We start from the raw sequence: 19,471 nt of genomic DNA on the forward strand, positions 1-19,471 counted from the left end.
TGTCTCAAACAAAACAAACAAGTCTGATGGGGTCAAGCTGTCTACAGGGTCGAGCTCCCTTTAAAGCTTTCAAGAGAAGTAAATCCTTCCTTGGCTCATGCAGAAGCGTCTGATCACCCCTGCTGGTTTTGATTGACGTCTGATCCCCCCTGCTGGTTTTGACTGACAATGCAACCATAACCCCATCTGTTTCCAGTGCTGGCTTCTGTGTATTTAGACCTTTCTTGGCATCTCAGCTTCTTTTGTCCTCTTCTTCCAAGGACACCTGCCATCCAGGGCAAGAACCCACCCTAATGACTTCATTTTAATATGGTTTCCTGAATACAGACCTTTTTTTTCCCAATAAGGCCACATTCACAGGAACCACGACAGAAGACTTTGGCATCTTTCTGGAGAGCGTAATTCAATCCACATCAGAAGGGATTTTGAAGAAAAAAGATCTTGGGCAAATCATTCTAGAAGGTGGGGAAGAACGTGTGAGTGCCAGTTAACACTAGGGTGCAGCTTCGAATTTCTGATTAACTTACCCCCTGCCCCCCATCAAAAGACCCTGAGGAGCAATACTTCAACCTTCATGGTCTCAGGAAACCTAGTCTGTGTTCCTGCCTGGCCCTTCCCAGGCTGCAAATATCCCATCTCCAAACCCTCTACAGACCACTTTACCTCACCATGCTGGGCTTCTGAGAATAGTGAGAGTTTTCTGTCCCTCCTCAGCTGACAGGCACTGTGATGGTCTAGACCAATAATTCTCAACCTTCCTAATGCTGTGGCCTTTTAATACAGTGCCTCAAGTTGTGGTAACCCCAAAACTATAAAATTATTTCTTTGCTTCTTCACAATTGTAATTTTGCTACTGTTATGAATCATTATATAAATGTCTGATATGCAGGATATCTGATGTGCGACAGGCCCACAGGTTGAGAACCACTGGGCAAGATTCTGTCTAGTTAAACACTGACAGTTCCCCGAGGGGAAGGTCCTAATGTTGACTGAATTTTACATAAGAAACCAAGGTTCAGGCAGTAGTGAACAGGACTATAAGAACTCTTGACTCCAGAGAAGCTTCCAGACAACCCAAAGGCAATTTTCCATCAATTATATATGACTAAAGAAGGTGAGACTGTGATGTATGGGTGGGAACGACAAGGAGACAACACTTTGCACTACAAGATTCTCTAACTCTTGGACTTCTGGTTCTCCAATACACAACTGATTTTCCTGAGTGTGGTTCCCTATGACACTGAAGGTTCTCAGGCATGACCAGGACACGTTCTCAATGTTCTACTCATCATTAGCCTACTCTTGAAAGAGACTTTGAACTATGAACCCTGAGACTAAGTCCTTTAGCTTAGCAGGAGGGAGGGAGGGAAGGAGGGAGGGAGAGAGAGAGAGAGAGAGAGAGAGAGAGAGAGAGAACCGGAGAAGCTCCCTTATCAGGGTGTGGTCAAAGGCCTTGAAGCCTTGCTCTCTGCTCAGACTTTCTATGTTCAACATCCTACTCTTTCAGTGGTTGGGGGTCTGCCCAGTAGCTGGCATTGTGACTGCCTGCTCCTCCCAAACTCCATTCATTCAGGTTGGATTTTGCCAAAGTCCTGCATCTCCTCCCAGACTACTACTGATGTCTAGGAGCTGCCCTCCACCACCCAGAGGAAGGAATAGGAAACCAGTCTTGGCTTCTTTCTAGAGCTTTGAAGAAAAACATCTGCCTGTTGTCCATGGAGGATCTGTACTTCACAGTGGCACTGCCCCTTGCCACTATCTGTCCTTGCTGGGGGGGGGGGGGGGCAGCTTTATTTTGTGGGGAGCAGCATCAGAGTCACTGATTATGGTGCCCCTGACTACATGATTCCCTTCCTCCCTCAGAGTGGGACTATTTGGAGCTGTCTTTTACCCAGTAGACTGTAAGTATGCAGCTATGTGAAAGGGAGCCATTTACCTGCATACATTAGAACGCAGGGGGTAAACACAAACTCCCCCACTAAAAGAGCTCATAGTATCTGCTGACTGTCCTATCAATCATGTCCCTGTGCGGACTGTCACAGCGTGCATTAAATAAGGCCTTAGACTTCAAATACAATCTTCTCAGCTTTAGAAATGACTGAGTCTGAGCTTCCCTATCCAAGGCCCAGCAGCTAACTGTATCCAAACCCAGGGCCGCAGGCCCATCTAACCACTAGGACGCTCCAGGAAGCTGTGATGACTGAAGACTTGAGAGCCCCTTTATTGTCGCTTCACTTACTTGCTGCAAAACTTCAAGCTCCTTGAGGGCAAGCACCAACCACATCCACCCTTAGCAGGACCAGCACCCATCCATGTCCTGCTAGACCCAAAGGGAAGCTGCGGGAGCGTGCAGGGCTGAGCGATGCAGACACTGCACTCTTTGGGTGGGAACGCCTTAGTTAGAGCCCCAGGCTCAGAGCCCACAGCCCAGGGGCAGGGAAGGGGCAACCTCGGGAGCCCGCCTCTGCGCTGCAGTCGCGCCGCATTGCGCACGCGCGTCGCCGGCCCGGCTCCGCCCCCCCGGGTAGGGACCTACAGCGGGCGCGGCGGCGGCGGTCTGCGGGCGGTAGCCGGCGGTGTAGATTCCTGTCCGTCGGCGGGGATCTGGGACAGTGCGGTGCCGCGACGTCCGGGTGAGTGGCGGTGCGAAGCGGGCCGGACCGGGGCGGCCGCGGTCGGGTGTGGCTGCACGGTCCGGCGAGCGCGCCTCCGGGCCAAGGCGCCTCCGGTCGGGCTGGGCTGATCGGGTCGGAGACCCACGGCCCATCCTGCGGCCTTTGTGCAGCGCCGGCTCAGCCCCGCGACTCTGCGCGCCGGGTGGCTGAGCCGGCTTTTTAAATGATGCCTCAGCCCCGAGCAGGAAGTGTCGTCAGGAGGCCATTTTTAAAGCCTCTCGACCTCCAGAGGCTGGCTTGACGCGGCTTTAGCTTTCAGCGTTTGGAAGACACCTCATCTGCAACTGGCCAGCCCTCCGGGGAGGCGACGGTGCCGGCTCTCGCACCCACGCCTCGCTCAGCGCCGTGCAGCGCCCTGGCCTCGCCCGGGAGAGCGTGCATCCCTGCGCGCGCGCCAACAATAAACTTGAGGACCACGCTGGCATTGTCTTTGGAGCGGGTGTCGGGGTGGGCCTGTCCACAGAGGACCGAATCGTGGGTGGGATGAGGCGAATGTCACCTTTTGTGGGACAGCTCCATCGCAGCTTTTCAGTTTGATCTTGTCGCTTGGGGTTGAGGAGGTGGGTGCAGAGTAAGGCTAGGGGAAGGGTGCAGAAGAGGGACAAAACCAGGGCAAAGTTTATGACCCGAAAGAGGGAAAACCTAAAGACAGAAGAAAATAATCGAACTCCCCTTATGATTGTTGGGTATTTGACATATTCCTCTAAACTACTTCTATTAAAAAATAGGATACCAACGATATTTATCATTTTTTAAAAAGTGAAACATCAAGCACATTGCCCTATTGAAAAATAGCCTACCAACCCAAACTCCAAACTCAGTGTGGTGTTTGAGGCCTTAAAACATTACCTTAAGTTTAGAATTGAAATCACCTGATAAGAAAAATCCCTGGGTGCCAATAACTTGCAACACTTGGCTACAGAAGAGAAGCCAGCTAGCTTGGGAAGGTGTCTCTGTCCCTCTAGGTCTTACATACCAAGTTAAGCCCAATCCAGGACTGTACAGGAGAGCATGCCCTTGCCAAGGATTCTTGAATCCCAATAAGTATTTATATTCGTGCAGTGTCATATTCAGCTTTTTAAATTGTGGGCATTATATTTATCCAATCCATGCATTTATTGAACATGTTTTTCATCTTGGATCTGATGTGCTAGCCCTGATAAGGCTACTGAGGAGTAAAGCAGAGCTTTGTCTTGCTTTTTGGTTTTCTCCCAGACCACTCATTTTTAAGCCCATGTAAAGAAACCTGTATTTTCTTTCTTGTCTATCTGCCTTTGAGTAAGAGAGTCTGGGACGGTGTTTGTGCAAGAGGCAGAACAAAGAGCAGGTTAATAATTGTCGCTGCGAAGGCTGCCATTTTCTTCACTCATTCCCTTATCCTCTGAGCCAGTCCAACGCTGGGCTCTTCATGTCCAAGGCTGCTGTGGCTGTGGTAAGCAGGGTCCTTTCCAGCGAGGATTTTCCGGGTCTTGATTGTTTCTATACTGCTTTTGATCTCCACTGCTTGCTGTTGCTACCCCACAAACCCAGCTGCCTGCAGAAAAGTGGCTGGAGACCATCTAATCCAGACCATCCCTTCATGGGTGAGAATGGGAGACACAGGATAACCTGGGAAGGATTCTGAACTGGTCACGTGCCCCACTTGAGGAAGGGGGCCATCTGTTTCATTTAGGTCACAGGGTTCCTGGGAACCCTTTCTTTTTTAAGCTTAGACTGGCTGCCAGTGAGAAGCACTTTGAAGGCTTATTCATTTTGTCATTTCTACAGTAAATGTATCCAAGAGAGCACAACTTGCAGATCCCAGACTTATACCTAAGTGTCTGACTCTGTTGCAGGCCTATTGGCGCAGCCCTGGCTTCTGAGCATAGATGTCTACACCACAGCCTGAAGTCCTGAGAGCTGTAGTCCTCAGTGTTTGAGAAGACCTGAAAGTGAAGGAAGAGCCACAGAGACTTGCTACACTTGACTCCTGGGCCTGGAAGAACAGTGCCCAAGAGGCCAGGAATCCTGGCTTGCGACCTCAACTCACAAGACAGAGTTTGAACTGGATGCTGGCTGCCACCACTTCCCACGTCAGTGTGACCTAGAAAAGCCACATACCATCTCCAGGCCTATCGTTTTGAAAAAAGCAGGTAAATGAAGTTATGCCCGGTAACACAGAGCCTGCTCCTACAGGCTCTCTAGGGCCAGAGTGCTGTAGCATCGGCAAGTGGCCAGCCACTGAGACTGCCCTGGTCAGCTTCCTGATAACAGATCCACATTGAATTTGCCCATTTACTTCTGGCTTTGGTCAGACTCCTTAAGGACAGCAATCCGAACAGGGGTGGGGCTAGCACAGTGCTCATCATCTGTGCTGTTTGTACTTGGCCATGCCCAAACACTGTGGGGAGAGAGCGGGAGCATTTAGATTACTGAGATCTGCACACCTCACAGTCAGCTTGGTTGTGCTGCTGGACAGAGGCAAAGCTTTGACTCTTGTGTTTAGGCACCTCATTGCTGTGAGGTCTGCAGAGTGACAGTTTTTCTTGCCATCCCCACCCCCTGCACCTGTAATTTAGGTGGTCCCCAGCCCGAGTTGCATCTTAGAACTCCTTTCAAAGCCTTGTAGACTTGTGTCTCGATTCTGCCCTGCCCCTGCCACTGTCTCAAAGAGCCCCCTGTCTTTGAGGAGTGGGACCCAGGCAGAAGCATTTTTAAAGCCTCCCAAGTAAGTTCCTTTAAACATTGTGGCCTTATCCAGACCATATCTGCCTTAATGTGATTTCCCTGTGTAGAAGGAGAGATTTCTTCTCATTTATTAAAACTTTCTATTCTACAAATTGGGAGCCGGGGAGGGTTCCTTTGAGGCAAAAAAGGAAACAAGAGAAATACAAAAATGTGTTCATACTAAATATTTTTAGGGAATTTTGAATGTTTCAAATTTGAAATTTGTACCTACTGCTTGTAATGCCCCTTGGTCGTGTGTGTGTGTGTGTGTGTGTGTGTGTGTGTGTGTGTGTGTGTGTGTGTTGTCTGATGCTAATAAGCATATTTGCCCATTGACATTTTCTTTTTCACATTTAAACTCGAAGCCTTAAACTCAAAGGATTCCAACGCTACTCTTACCCTTCTCAAACTGTTGTGAGAAGTAGCCCATACAATCCCTCTCTTTGTTTTCTGCTGTAGAGTTCATCGAGTTCACTGACATTCTCTGCAGAGCCAGTTCTTCAGCCATGGGGAGCGACACCTGGGAGCTCCTAACCTAGCAAGTCCTCTGTGTGTGGACCTTTCTCTCAGCTGCCTCCTTTGTTCATTTTTACAGTTTTCTGCTTCTCAGAGCTTTACTGGACTCTCACACCTAAAGGAGTCTTACCAAAATGTTGACATTTCCTGACAAGACAGGGTCTTTGTTATTAGCTGCTTGCATTTAGTTTGTGTTCATTCATTCATCTCCACATCAGCCGTGCGGCAACTTATCCTGTTTTACAACTGCAGAAATTGCTAAGCTAGGTGAAAAGTCTAAAATCACACAGCTAGCTTGCCAGCAAGTCAAAGACCTACCTGTCTTTTGATGCTTGTCCTCCATTTTCCAAGGTCTTGTGGTCTACACTCTTAAACTGCAATCACTGAGAAAGCAGACTGTCACAGCCTTGTGGCTTTATTCTGTTGCCCCAGCAATACACCTGCTTTCAGAAGGCAGTGGGATCCCCAGGGGTGATGTGTTTGTCAGTGGCATTTGGACATGCTTCTTGTCATCAAGGTAGTGATCTGTCTTAATCATTCCTGAGTGCAAGTAGTTCAGCATGAGGAGCCCTTGTGTGAGTCACATTACCTATTTAGCCTTCTTTCCCATCTGCTCGTTCTGATTTGTGGTCATTGAAGTACTTACCCAGGCAATGTTTTATAAGGTCCAGGAGATGATATGCTGTTTATTAAGTCTAATACTGACATCTTCCCTGTCCGGTCTTACATCTACACGCCACTGGGCATTATGGGGTCAAATAATGTGAAAGGGGTCACTGAGAGGGGCAGGTGAGACATGACTGAGTATATGGTGAGTATATGACTATACAGAAGAAATGCATAGATGCAGCTTGTGAGTGGTACACTGTCCCTTGCCTGGCAGCGAAGAGAGAGAAATCACTTATCAAAGGACCTAGCCAATAAAGCCTGAAGAGTTAAACATCCAGCAGATCCTTTGTTCTTCCTGAGTTCATAGCAAAATCCCTGCCCTAGTGATGATGTGGGCAGTAACCCGAGTAGTTCTGGATCAGAATGCCTCCAAAAAGCTCCTTGAGTTTGCTTCTCAGTCAAAACAGAGTCAGTCATGTACCATGTACAACAATGGGTGTGACACAGTATCCAGGCACGTTCTTTCCTCATTGACATCTAGAGGGGACATTCGCTACAGGCCTCTGTGAGGAAGATAGGGAAAGGTCACCTAGTTGAGTAGCGGACATGGACACTCAAGCCAAGGGTGCTGTGTATCCACCAGTGTCTCTTGTCACATAGTGACCATTGCCATGTTACCGCTGAAGCTGACAAGTATTTTCTACCTGGGTCAGTCTTGACTGTGCAACCAACCAGAGATAAAATGTAAAGTGAGACACAGCTATGTTCTAGAAAGAGCCATCGTCAGGCAGCTGAGAAACCTATGCTTGGCATAATTTCTTCATTAAAAATGTAGAGTAACACTGAATGAGACCTGGAGAGTCAACTGCTCTCCCCACACTTTCACCAGCATAATGGTAGTTAACCTTACTGCCGCCCCTATGGTGCAGGCCCGGGAGCAGCATGCCCAGTTCACACACTGCCGTTAAAACCCTGCATTGGTTCTATAATGATAATGTGGGACCTGGTATTACACACTTGGCCCTTTCCAATCTGTCAAACCACTAATAAGCACTGTGAAGCCGTATGCTTCCTTAGTAAGGAGTACAAACTTTATGTCTTTGACTAGCTTTTAGTATCGCTGAACTGGATCTTCAAGTATAATTTTTCCACTTGTGTTCCTCTAATAAGTGTGCAAGAAATCAGTACAAGTGAGCTTAAAAGAATTTTTTTTAAAAATTAAAAAAAAAAAAAACAACCCATACCCATAGTGCATGCAAATAAATTCCCTCCCCTACCTCATTGCTGAGACCAAGTTTGTGGTACACAGAACTATTCCTGTGCCATGGTGCATGACAGTTGCCTTTGGCTTCTGCTATAGATAATTCTGTTATTTAAAAGCTTCTTTCATGCTGCTAAGCCATTTATTCTGGGAAACAGACAATGTTAAATAGATCTACTGCACCATTAAATTGATAGTACTGAGCCCTTCTGAGTTCTCTGGGGAAAAAATGGTGTCTTGCCCTAGGAGCTATGCCTTTGGAGGTTGGTGAACTCTGCCATTGATATCTTGGGTGCCTTCAGCATTAAGTGTATCCATGTACAGCCCTCTGCAGTGTCTTATGTTATCCTTGGCCTTCAGTCCATTGATAGTAACTTGCCAAAAGGATTCAGCTTTATAGTTGGGTATGAATGAAACGAAGGACTTTGTTTGCAGGGAAGGAGATGTTGGCTGTACCTGAGAAGTGTTATGTCCATTGTAGCCACCGTCCTTTTCCCATGCTGCTGCTCCTGCTTACCCTTCCCTTGAGGCATTAAGACTGGGGCTGTGTTGTGTCCTGAACTTCGATACACAAGTTGCAAAGGTCAGCTAGCACTTTTTAACAAAACCTCACTCTTTCTCATGACGGGGGAAACAGTGGTATTGTACTAAAGACTATTTAAAAGTGTAGAAGACACTGTGCAGTGGTTCACAGCACAGATGTCTACCTTCCCTGTACGAGGATGTGTGCTGATCAGCCTTGTATCTCACATTCATACTTGTCCTCAAAGATTCTTAATTTCAAATACAAGTTGTCTACAACTTAGGACGGTTCTACCTAGAACATTGTGACCTCATGACTGTAGATGCTATGTGCGTTTAGCAGGAACCACACTGCTAGGTTTGTTTTTTTTACCTTTTATCAAGCTGCCCACATGCAGCACAACACTCTCTTGATGTCAGAGGCAGCAGTGGCCTGGAGCTTGTGGTCAGCCATGCTGTCGTAAGTGTAAGCCATCAATACTGTACCATGAACTGTATTCAGAAATGAAGTGACTTATTATAAACCGTGTGCCATGCTATGCTGTGCTATAGGCCAGGTGTATTAAATTCATGTTTCACTTAGGATATTTTCAGTTTGTGGTGGGTTGTCAACCCCTTGGGAGTTGGGCAACGTATGTAACTACTTAGATGGTTTTGCAGAGATGGTAGCACAGGACCCTGTTGGTGCTGGCCTGATTGTTTGGGGATACTTCTTCAGGGTGTTCTCTTCTATGGTCATGAACCTGCTGGCTAAATCCATTTAAAGTTTTGAAATGACTTGGCAAGAACATGGAAAAACTGTTTTCTTTCATGAATCTTCGAGGCTATGAAGATACGAAAAACTGAACATGTATCATTATAATCCTGGTTAGTGTGGTTCTTCCACTGAACGAAGCTTTGCAGGTGGGGTTTTTTAATAAATACTTCTAGTTTATGTTCAGGTAATGAGGTGCAACATTGAAACCATCAATGAGTAAGCCATGGAGGGGGGAGGGTTTAAATTAGCTCCCTGCCAGCACCACTGTAACCCATGTCAAAAGCTTATGAGACTGGTCAATGCAAGTAGACATCGTCCTAGTGACTGGGTGCAGATCTTTGGAACAGAACTAAGAACCAACTGCCTGACAAGAGAAAGGCTGTACAGGTTACTAGCTGGCCCATCAAGAGTAAGTCAGCAGTTGAGTTACAGGGAAGCTTCTTCATTTTTATTTCAAAGTAAATTGTTGACAATGAGAACAGAATGTCGCCTGAAGATTTCGGAGCTTAGAGGAGCCAGTGTGTCTGAGGTACAGGTGTTCAAAGGACTTGAACAGGTCTGGAAGCTAGTGATTTCAGCTGCTGCTTTCGTCGGTGTTACTCGGTGCCTTAGCCGAGGCTACTTTAACAGCTTCATCTCCTGAGAGGGAATACATCACAGGAATGTCTGTGTTTGCATGGCCCGTAGGCTCCTCCAGCTTCAGGACCACTGGACATGAGCCCTATTCCCTGACTTCAGCCTCTGCATTCTATGGCTCTGGTTTTCCAGGCCCTGCTTGCGGTTCAAGGTATCTGCACGAAGTTGTTGGGGAGAACATGTTGAACATGTCCTTAGATTATAAAGTCTGATTTCCAAGACCAACAGCTTAGGACCCTAGTCCAGGCTTGTGCCCTATAGATGAGCAAACAGGTGCAAATAGGTCACTACATGAGGTCACCTTGTGTGTGGCCGGAGTGCTAGGGGTCACCCTGTCTCCTTTCACGTGTGCCATTTATGGATCTGGAAAGTAAAGAATGTGCCTTTTCCCCTACTGATGCCCCTGAAAAGCCTCCCAACATCTACACCAGGGTACAGCAGAGCAGAAAGGCTGGTCTCTGCTGCCAGTTGGGGGCATTCATGTGTCCTGTGCAAGTCATGGTCCTCTGGCATATGTATATGCTTGAACTTGGAGAGGACAGCGCTTGCAGCCCCCAAGGCCTGTCTATTTGATGCTGAACCTGGTATCAGGGCTTGGCTGCAAAATGGTAGTTGCTTTGGGAGAAGGTAACCATCATTCACCAGAGCTGGACAGGAAAGAGAATACTGCAGAAGAAATCACAGCTTGTCCTTAACTGTGGGGTCTCTGTTATTTTTCAAAGCTGCATTTAAATGGTTTTATGCCAGATCTGAATGTGCAGCAAAGAGACCTGTGGCTGCCCTGAGCTGGGCTGTCAGACCGGCTTTGTGTAGCTCTTGGCTTAACCATCCTTTGCCAGAAAGAAGGAGCTGCGGGGTTCTCCCTCACTTTCCTGCCCATCACCCAACACTTGAATGTCTATGTGCCTGCTGCCCTGTGGAGACAGTCATCCTTGCAGCTCTGAGGGAGAGGTTGCATGGAGTGTCTGTCCATGGTCCTCATTGCCAGATGAAAATGGGGAAATTTGCTCAAATGATATGGGTTTTGTTTGTTTGTTTAAGATCATGAAAGACCAGCTTCCAGCAGATTCCAAGTAAGAAGTATTGTTGGGCTCCTAGTTTGTATCTTCTGAGTAAACTGTCTATATATTGTATATTGTCAACCAGTGTGTAATATGTGCATGAACATGAAAGATCTTACTTGTTCTAGAAGATGTGTTTCCTTTGTAGGCTCTAGTCCTCCCAGATCAGCTGCACGCTGTTGGAATATAAGTCAGAGCATGTCATTCCATTGATCCAGTCTCTCCCAGCTCTCTGTCCCATATACAGGAGGAGCTACCATCCTGTGAAGCTGTGTCCCATTCTTACCATCCTACAGCCCCCACCTCAATCCCCTGCTGATTGTCCCAGTGCTCCGGGCCCACTTCCTACAGATCTTGGTGTTCTCCCCGCTTGACACATCCTTTTTTTCTAGACTCCCATAGAACTCAGTTCCTGGCTGCCACAAGTCTGTATACAGATGTGGCTTCCCTATTTCAGGCATTTCCTGGATGCCCTCCTTCCACCCAGCCCCACTGCCTTCTCACAGGAGTGCTCCCTACCCTCTTCACCATGCTTTTCGATTTTTCTTTACCAATTTGGGCATTGCTTTGTTTGTTTTAACTGTCATTTGACAACTAAATGTATGAACCACACCCCCAAATGTGGGCTTCAGAAGTGGAAGGCAGTGATACTTCCATTTTTTAAGCATTTTTAAATTCATTGCATGTGTACACATGCCACAGAACATGTGTGGCAGTCAGGGAACAACTCTCAAGAATGGGTTCTCTCCTGCCATGTGGGTTCTGGGAGTGGAACCCAGGCCATCAGTGGTGGCACCAAGTGTATTTACCCGCTGAGCCATCTCTTGACCACTGCCCTGCAGCTTACAGACAGAGCCTAACACTTGATGGAGGCCCCTGAAGATGGTAAAGAAATCACTATGTTTGAGTCAGTGTTGCAAGTCGGGCAAGCAAAGTGGGTGTGTGAATGAGAATTGACTTAATGTAGGTGCATGTGTGAACAACTGACCATAAGCCCTGGCTCCACCACTTGGTAACGCACACATCCAAACTGAGTCAGCACTGTCTTTAGGCTGTTTTGTGAGGATCATATGAAGCTACCTGTGAAGTTGCTAGAATGGACTCACTGTCAATTAAACAAAACATTCCCATGTCACAGGTGAGCCTGAGCTGCTGCTGCTGCTGCTGTCCTTCCTCCAGGTAGCCCTGCTTTACAGTTGGTCCAGAGTGGAGATGGCAAGTTGTCCGGGCTAGAGAATGTTTTTAGGTTAGGCTTGCCAACATGCTTGTGTTTATGTTGCTGCAGCAGGGTAGCTTAGTATCTGTGGGGATGGTGTGTGAAGTTCCCACCGAATCATGACAGTACAGTGGAAGTAGTGGAAGCTTAGCTAAACCCTGAGCCTCTGTACTAATCATGCTTTGTGGTCTTTTTCTGTAGTGTCGCCTGGATTGTGCAGGATTGAAAGCAGTCATATTGTGGTTCATATATTCCTGTGAAAGGACACAAAACATGATTGATTGTTAAGTACTTACCAAGAAGTGTCTGCGGCTCCACCAGTCACTGAGTGTGCGGGAAGGATGTCCGCAGAGGACTTCATCGAAGGACATCTTCAGTTTTAGTTGGCGATGTGGGTATGCAGATAAAGAAGATGAAGGATATCGGAGAACAGCTGTATACCACACAAGTGAATGGTGGACCGAGTTCTTTGACCATGTCCCCCAAACAGCCTAATTGTAATAGAGCAACCCGGCCAGACAGACAGGAAGCACAAACCCTGTTGTACCAGGGCTCAGAGGCAGAGGCTACCACGATGACCATTGCTACTTGTGTACAGTGCAAAAGTGTTCACAAGATCCCGCCTCAAGACTTGAGGAAGGGCCCTGGGCAGAACCAGAAGGAAGACCCTTACATCTGCTTTAAATGCAGCCTTCGAATGGTACCTACCCAGCTGCATTTTGTGAACAGTAACCCCGGTGCTGTGCATGTCAGAAATGAGACAGAAACCATCTCGAGTCCCGTAAATAACAAATTCAAGGTTAGGAACTTCAAGCCAGGCAAATACTACTGTGATAAGTGTCGGTTTTCCACGAAGGACCCGCTGCAGTACCGGAAGCACACGCTGCAGCATGAGGAGATCAAGTTCATCTGTTCTCACTGCAGCTACATCTCCTACACGAAAGGCGAGTTCCAGAGGCACCTGGTGAAGCACACCGGCATCTTCCCTTACCGATGTGAGTACTGCGACTATGGTGCTATTCGCAATGACTACATTGTCAAGCACAGGAGGAGGGTCCATGAGAGGGCTGGCGCCAAACGGCCACTCAAAACGATCGCCAAGCTGGAGCCCAAGAGAACCAACGTTTCAAAGCAGAGCATGGAGCTCTCAAAGGCCCCCAGCCCCAGGGCCGCCTTCCAAAACAAGTTGTCAGACCAACTATCTCAGTTCTCTCTCCACACAAACAAACACAGTGTGATGTTGTTACCTGAGCTAAATAAGTACCAAAAAGATGTAGTGTGTATTCCCAACAAACTGGCCCTGTCTGAGCCAAGCGAGGTGAGCCTGTTGGGGAATAAGAATGTGGAGGTGGAAGTGCTGTCCCCCTCAAAGGAGCCTGTGCAGCCAGGTATGCCGCTGACTGTCGTGGCGCCCTCTGAGCTGGTGGTCCCCACCAACTGTCTAGCCCAGTTGATGGATGTGAAGGTTGTCAATGGCACACAGCAGCTCGTGCTTAAACTGTTTCCATTAGAAGAAAACCCCCGCCTTCAAACAGGCAGAGGAGATGGAGGTACTTCCGAGTGTATGACTACTGAGAGAGGATCAGGGGGACAGAAAAAAACGCTTTCTACGGAAGCAGTGAGGTCCCTAGCAGCGGAAGGGAATGCTGGAGAGTTTGTGGGCCTTGATCGTCTACACTCTTTGGTTCAGAAACAGCTTAAAAATGTGAAGTGGGTGAAGTCTTGCAATTTCTTCACGCCCAATTCGGGTATACACAGTCCTCAAGATTCTTTTCTCGGTTCTGATACAATTAAAGATTTGCAGAAGACTCACAGTTTGTGTCCCCCGAGAGCCTTTCCTTCAGTTGCCTTAAAAGGTCATTCTCCTGCCTCTGTACAAAACAGTGTCTCCTGTGGGCCGGGAACGGCAGCCAACCCTTTCCTGAGTAAATCCGCTCTTTCTTTTGCTGCAAATGGAAGGGGTTCCCGTGGTGACTCCCAGCAGCTCCTTCCCCTGGCCTCGTTGCCTGCCAAGGGTCCCTTTTCTGGAGAGAAGGGCCTGCTGCCTATAGGTGAAAATGACTTAGAAGCCAGGAACAGGATTAGTTGTCCGGAAACAATGGTCTCCTCTGACAGCAAACTGGAAGACAAACAGATAGAAAACAAGGCAGTAGGGAATACAGGCCAGGTTTCCTCTGCACAGAAGAAAGAGTGTGTACGTATAAACATCACTGGGGAAGATAAACTGAGGTCCCAACAGCCAGGGGATCAGCCTGCACAGCCGAAGAATTCTGAAAAGACAGGTAACACATTTGAGGGCCCAATCATCTCGTCAGTATTTTCGCTGAGCTCTGGATCTGAAAATGTGCCAGAGGGCATTAAGTGGAATAGTTCAACAACCAAAATAAAGTCCATCGAACTGCTGCGCAGAAAGATAGCACAGTTAATTGAATCTTGCGGCAAGCCTTCCTCTATGTCTGCCAACAGTGCTCAGCGACGTTCCATAGGGCAGGCCCCCAAGCTGACTTCAAAAGCAACTCCCAAGAGTATTCAAGAAATGAGTGTGTCTCTTACTGGCCCTGGCCCTAGTTCTGGCCCTTCTGTGGGTCCTCTTCATAAACCTCAGAACCATAACGAGGGCATTGTTACTAGCAATGGGCACCTTGCTCCGCAGCAGGTCTGTCCCAAGTTTGTCAGTGGGGATGATGGGAAATTGGAAAGCAGAGTGACCAGAAAGACTCCTGTTGCTACTCCAGTGCTGATCCCCAAAGGCGCTGTGTTGAGGGTCCTTAACTCTTCTGAAGATGCTCACATCATAGAGGCTACCTGTGACACACCTGTCAGCATCCCCTGCAGTGAAGCCCAGTTAGCAGAACCACTTCCATTCTGCCCTACGAGACAGACAGGCTCAGGCTCCCAACCCTTGGCATGCACACGTGGGCCAGCAGACATGTCCCCAAATCTGGAGACAGCTCTCCGCCCCAAATCTAAAAAAGAGGACTCTATCTGCAGTACTGCCCCTAAGAAAATTGTCCCTGTATACAGCACACAGCCAGGAAACAGTGACTCCAGCAGGCAAGGGAGGCCAGTTTCTAGAAACCTAACCATAAGCAAGAATAAAACCAAGCAAGGGAGCACAGTCAAGAAGAAAAACAAGATGCAGGCTGATCCCAGCCGCTGTCTCAAAGACCCTTCCTTTTTCCAAGTCGCCCGGCAGCTGCGGCTGATAGCTGCCAAACCAGATCAGTTGATCAAATGTCCTCGTCGGAACCAGCCAGTCATCGTGTTAAACCATCCTGATGTGGACTCTCCCGAAGTGACCAATGTGATGAAGGTAATCAACAAGTACAAAGGCAATGTCCTCAAGGTTGTCCTGTCCGAGAGGACTAGGTGTCAGCTGGGCGTCCGGCGGCACCACATGCGGCTGACCTACCAGAATGCGGAAGAAGCGAACCACATGAAGAGGCAGATGATGTTGAAAATGAAACTGAAAAAGGTTCATAAGAACAACTACCAGGTGGTGGGCTCCTTGCCAGACGACCCTGCCCAGTGTGTATTTAAGTGCTGGTTCTGTGGGCGGCTCTATGAAGACCAGGAAGAGTGGATGAGTCACGGCCAGCGGCATTTGATAGAGGCCACCAGAGACTGGGATGTCCTTTCTTCAAAGGGCAAATGAGTAAAAAACAATCAGTCTTTGGAGCAAATTGGTTTTCTTCTAGTTTTACTGGCTTAGGGTCGCACCCTGGACCCTCGATGCAGTAGAAGGGGGTTGCTTGTTCCCCAGAGTCACCATAAGAAGGTTGAGAGCCCCTAACATGAGCTCTGTGGCTAGACCGGGAGAGGTGGGAGGCCCCTGAAATCTGCTGTTCTCTGTTATAATACCCTCCACAGGTTTTTCAATGGGATCTGAGGCCTTTCTTACTTAGTGTTTATTTTTCTGAGTAGACACATCTTTCATAATCCATCTAGAGGGGCAGGTCTATGATTGACCCGCTTCTCGGGTAAATGCTACTGAAGAGTTAAGCCTGTGTCTTGGTGCACACATCCACTTTGATTTTGCTTTGACTCTTCCAGAATATTTGGTACATAATAGAAATTACATTTTCTACTTGACGGGTCATTTTCAGTTTGGTTGGAAAATACGCTGTGCTTGGCCCTCCCACTCCAAGCACTCAAAGCAGTTTCCTGCTGAGCATGAGCTTTGCTTTCACTGGTCCTGTATCAACAACAGGTGTTAGCAGAAGAAAAGACAAAATTCTCAGTATTTAGTTTGTGCTTGCTTCATTGGTAATAGTTGGGTAAGGAATATGTAATTGGTTTTTTTTGTTTTGTTTTGTTAGGTAAAGAAGGAAAGATACATAAAATTAAGTTTGTTCTTTGCATCTAATGCTCCACGGAACATAAAGGGCCATTTTAAAATGTGATGAGCAGATCCATTAAAACATAAGCCTTGGCAGTACCATTCCAAGTGGACTTGAAAGCAGGCTGTGAAGGCCTGCTGTGGCTGCCTTTTCACCTGGGGATCCGTGCAAAGCCCCAGGGGATGTCGCCACTCTTGAGTATAGGATTGTAGGCTGTTCCCCAGGCCAAAGCTGCTCTCTCCTTCCTTCTTTCTGAGCAGGTCTTCCTGGGGAAGAGCACAGTCTCTGTCAGAGACCCAGAACATTTTTCCTCATGAACACTAGGAACTGCAGGAGTCAATATGGAAAGAAGCCCTGTCTGCAGACTCGTTAGGAACGCTACCCGTTTTCATGCAAGGAACAGGCTGTTCCTAGTCTAGCCACAGATACTCTCCTCTTGCTCACCTTGCTGGGAGCACTTCACTCCACTAAGAGGGGTCAAGACCCACCAGTCCACAAGGCACCCGTGCACATCCGGAGAAAGCCTATCTCCTGTGTGGGTAGGGTTTCCCGGGCAAGGGCAGCTCAGGCAGGGGACCACCCAGTCACAGGCTGCCTCTCTTAGGCCTGTCCATCCTTTGGGGTTTAGTGATGCTGTGAGTGGAACTGGGGGAGAGGTGGTTAGAGGTGAAAATGGTACGGTGACTTCTAGTCTACTGGGGAATCAGACTTCCTGACTTTGCCTTTTCACGGGGCTAGCTTATCCTCACACAGTTGGGATTGTACCCCTTTCAAGTTTGTTTTCATTATAAATACTTGGCGTTTCTTAGGTATAATTCAATACCTGAACATTTTGTTAATTGATAATTTTAATTTAAAAGTTGCATTTTATATATGTGTATATATGTGTACACATATAAATATTTTTTACCATATGCAAATTGCAACAGCTAATTTTCTGATTTCCTATTTTATAATGATACATGAGCTGGGAAAATATAAAGCTTTTATATTCTAGAAATAATTTATTTTGAAAGAACATTTTTACAATGGTTTCATCTCATTTTTAGAAAATGAAAGCACAGTAAATGGTGGGACCTGATTCCTATGAGCAGACAGGAGTAGACAACCCCTGTGGGTCATTGTATTGTGGCATTTAGTCATGCTTGGTGCTCGATAGCTCTGTAATGCAGAGCATTCTGAGCTCTGATCTGTGGAACAGACTGGTACCCTCCAGCTCAAATGTTTCATGTGATTGGCAGGAGGAGCTGTGGGATCCACTCCTCCTCTACCTCACTGCTGCACAGTTTTTCCCCAATGGCAGGGCCAAGAACTGCCACAGATCGGTGTCCACAGAATAGTTCCACTCTGCAGCAGCAGCTGTTTTCAAGTATTATCTAGAATAACTAGGACCTGTGTGGTTCTGGAGTTAGTGAGCAGAATATGTAGCGAATATTGGGGGATTTTCAGAACTACAATCCTTGTTGAGGAGCTCAAAGGGCTCCTAGAATTCCTACGCCTGGGAAAGGCAAATGTGACTAACTTTCCAAACTCAGATCTTTACAAGTAGCTTATCCTGTAGGTAAGTGTGTGGAAGAACCCCCTTTCTAACAGATTGGAGAGAGAAGGACAGAAATGTGGTACTTCCATAGTCTTACCTTGATTTTGAAGGATCTCTAGTCACTACATTTTGTTGATAGTACTTATAAAATTATTTTAAACTTATTTTTTAAGCTAGTTTTTCTTACTTTGAGGGACCAGAAATGAAAGGATCTTCTTATATTTATGATATAGACAAGTAGAATTAAAAAAAAAAATTTAAGCCTCTGACTCTTAAGTGTCCTCTCAATAGATTATATTTTATTCAAATTTTTATCTCTGGCCCAAAACATTTTGTGAGCCTCCATGATGGGCCACACACTGTTGAACTAAACTAAAATGATGTATTGACTCTCCAAAGTTCCGTTCCCTTTACTTAGAATTTACATAAGCCACCCCAGAAGAGGAAGGTATAGTGTTGTTCAGCCTTCAGAATGACTTTGAATCTGTGAATGTCTTTATGAGCAGAAAACAAAACTTTGTCTTAACATGTCAAGCATTACAGTTCCTGTGTGAACAGTTTGTGTGTTTGCTGCTCCGGTTCTGAAACATGTCTGTATGTAGATAGAAAAGTTGGCATCAATTTTGTTTAAATAAAGCAACTTTGAAGATCTTCACTGCTCTCTCATTTCAGATAGTAAAACCGGATGGCTTCGAAGCCCAGAATCTTGCATGGACTACTGATGTGTGTGAGGGTAGTGTTGCACACAGCAGTGGCTTTGAGTTCTACCAATTCTATTAAGACACCTTGCCAGAAATGCAGATCCTGATGTGAACCCACACGGCCCTTCTGACTGGCTTTACTTCACAAAAGAGAGTGATTGGAACAACATCACAAGCTTTCTACCATGCCCAGTGGCCCATGTGGCCTCTCAGGGAGGGGGATCTGAAGTGAGAATGTTCCAGCTGTCAGGCAGTTTCACTGAGGCAGTAACTGCACAGCTACCATCTTTGGTAAATTAGCAGCAGCCTTTGAACCTGATACAGCATATAATTGGGAAGAAGGGCCATGATATTTTAAAAGAGTTCCTTATCTCATTGCTCCCTTGTCCCAGGGAGAATTGAGCTTGAGGTAAACATTGGCTGAATGAGTGGGGTTGCGGGGCGATGGGTTACTTCCACTTAACAGTTTCACTAACCAGTTCATTACCTGATTGAAATGAGCTGTGACCCTCTGGAGAGTTCCTCTGTTCAATTGTTCCCTTTGACAGTTCCCACATCAGACATCTTTGGATGAGATGGCCTGCCCGGGAAGTTAGATTTAGTCGACCACAGCACTATGCAATAGAAATACAACACAAGCCACCTGTCAGTAACAGGAAAACGTAATGTCAATTATGGTTGCTTTGCCAGGGCCCTTAACATACTTGTATTTTCAGTGTGCTCAGATTGTGTGCTTTTTTTATAATTTAGGAATCTGATATGTGTTTCCATATTTCAATTTTGATGTTAAAATGTTCAACGATAGCCAAAAGCAATTTTACCAAAAACACTGAAGTGTTTAACAGAAAGCTGTTTCACACTGCTTCCAGCCTAAGTAGTCACTGTAGCCACATTTCAAAATGGAAGCTTCAAGGATATGGTACCCTCTTCT

General features: G+C 46.9%; 1 protein-coding gene across 1 annotated transcript; it reads left to right on the forward strand.

Annotated features, from left to right (window-relative positions):
* Positions 1-2,526: 2,526 nt before the first annotated feature.
* Znf518b (zinc finger protein 518B) lies at positions 2,527-18,490 on the forward strand. The gene is made up of 3 exons (XM_036201274.1): positions 2,527-2,633; positions 4,511-4,807; positions 12,161-18,490. The coding sequence occupies exon 3, from the start codon at positions 12,357-12,359 to the stop codon at positions 15,612-15,614; it is 3,258 nt and encodes a 1,085-aa protein (XP_036057167.1). The 5' UTR covers positions 2,527-2,633; positions 4,511-4,807; positions 12,161-12,356; the 3' UTR covers positions 15,615-18,490.
* Positions 18,491-19,471: the final 981 nt, after the last annotated feature.

The sequence above is a fragment of the Onychomys torridus genome, chromosome 10, assembly GCF_903995425.1.
Source record: "Onychomys torridus chromosome 10, mOncTor1.1, whole genome shotgun sequence".
Taxonomy (NCBI): Eukaryota; Metazoa; Chordata; class Mammalia; order Rodentia; family Cricetidae; genus Onychomys; species Onychomys torridus.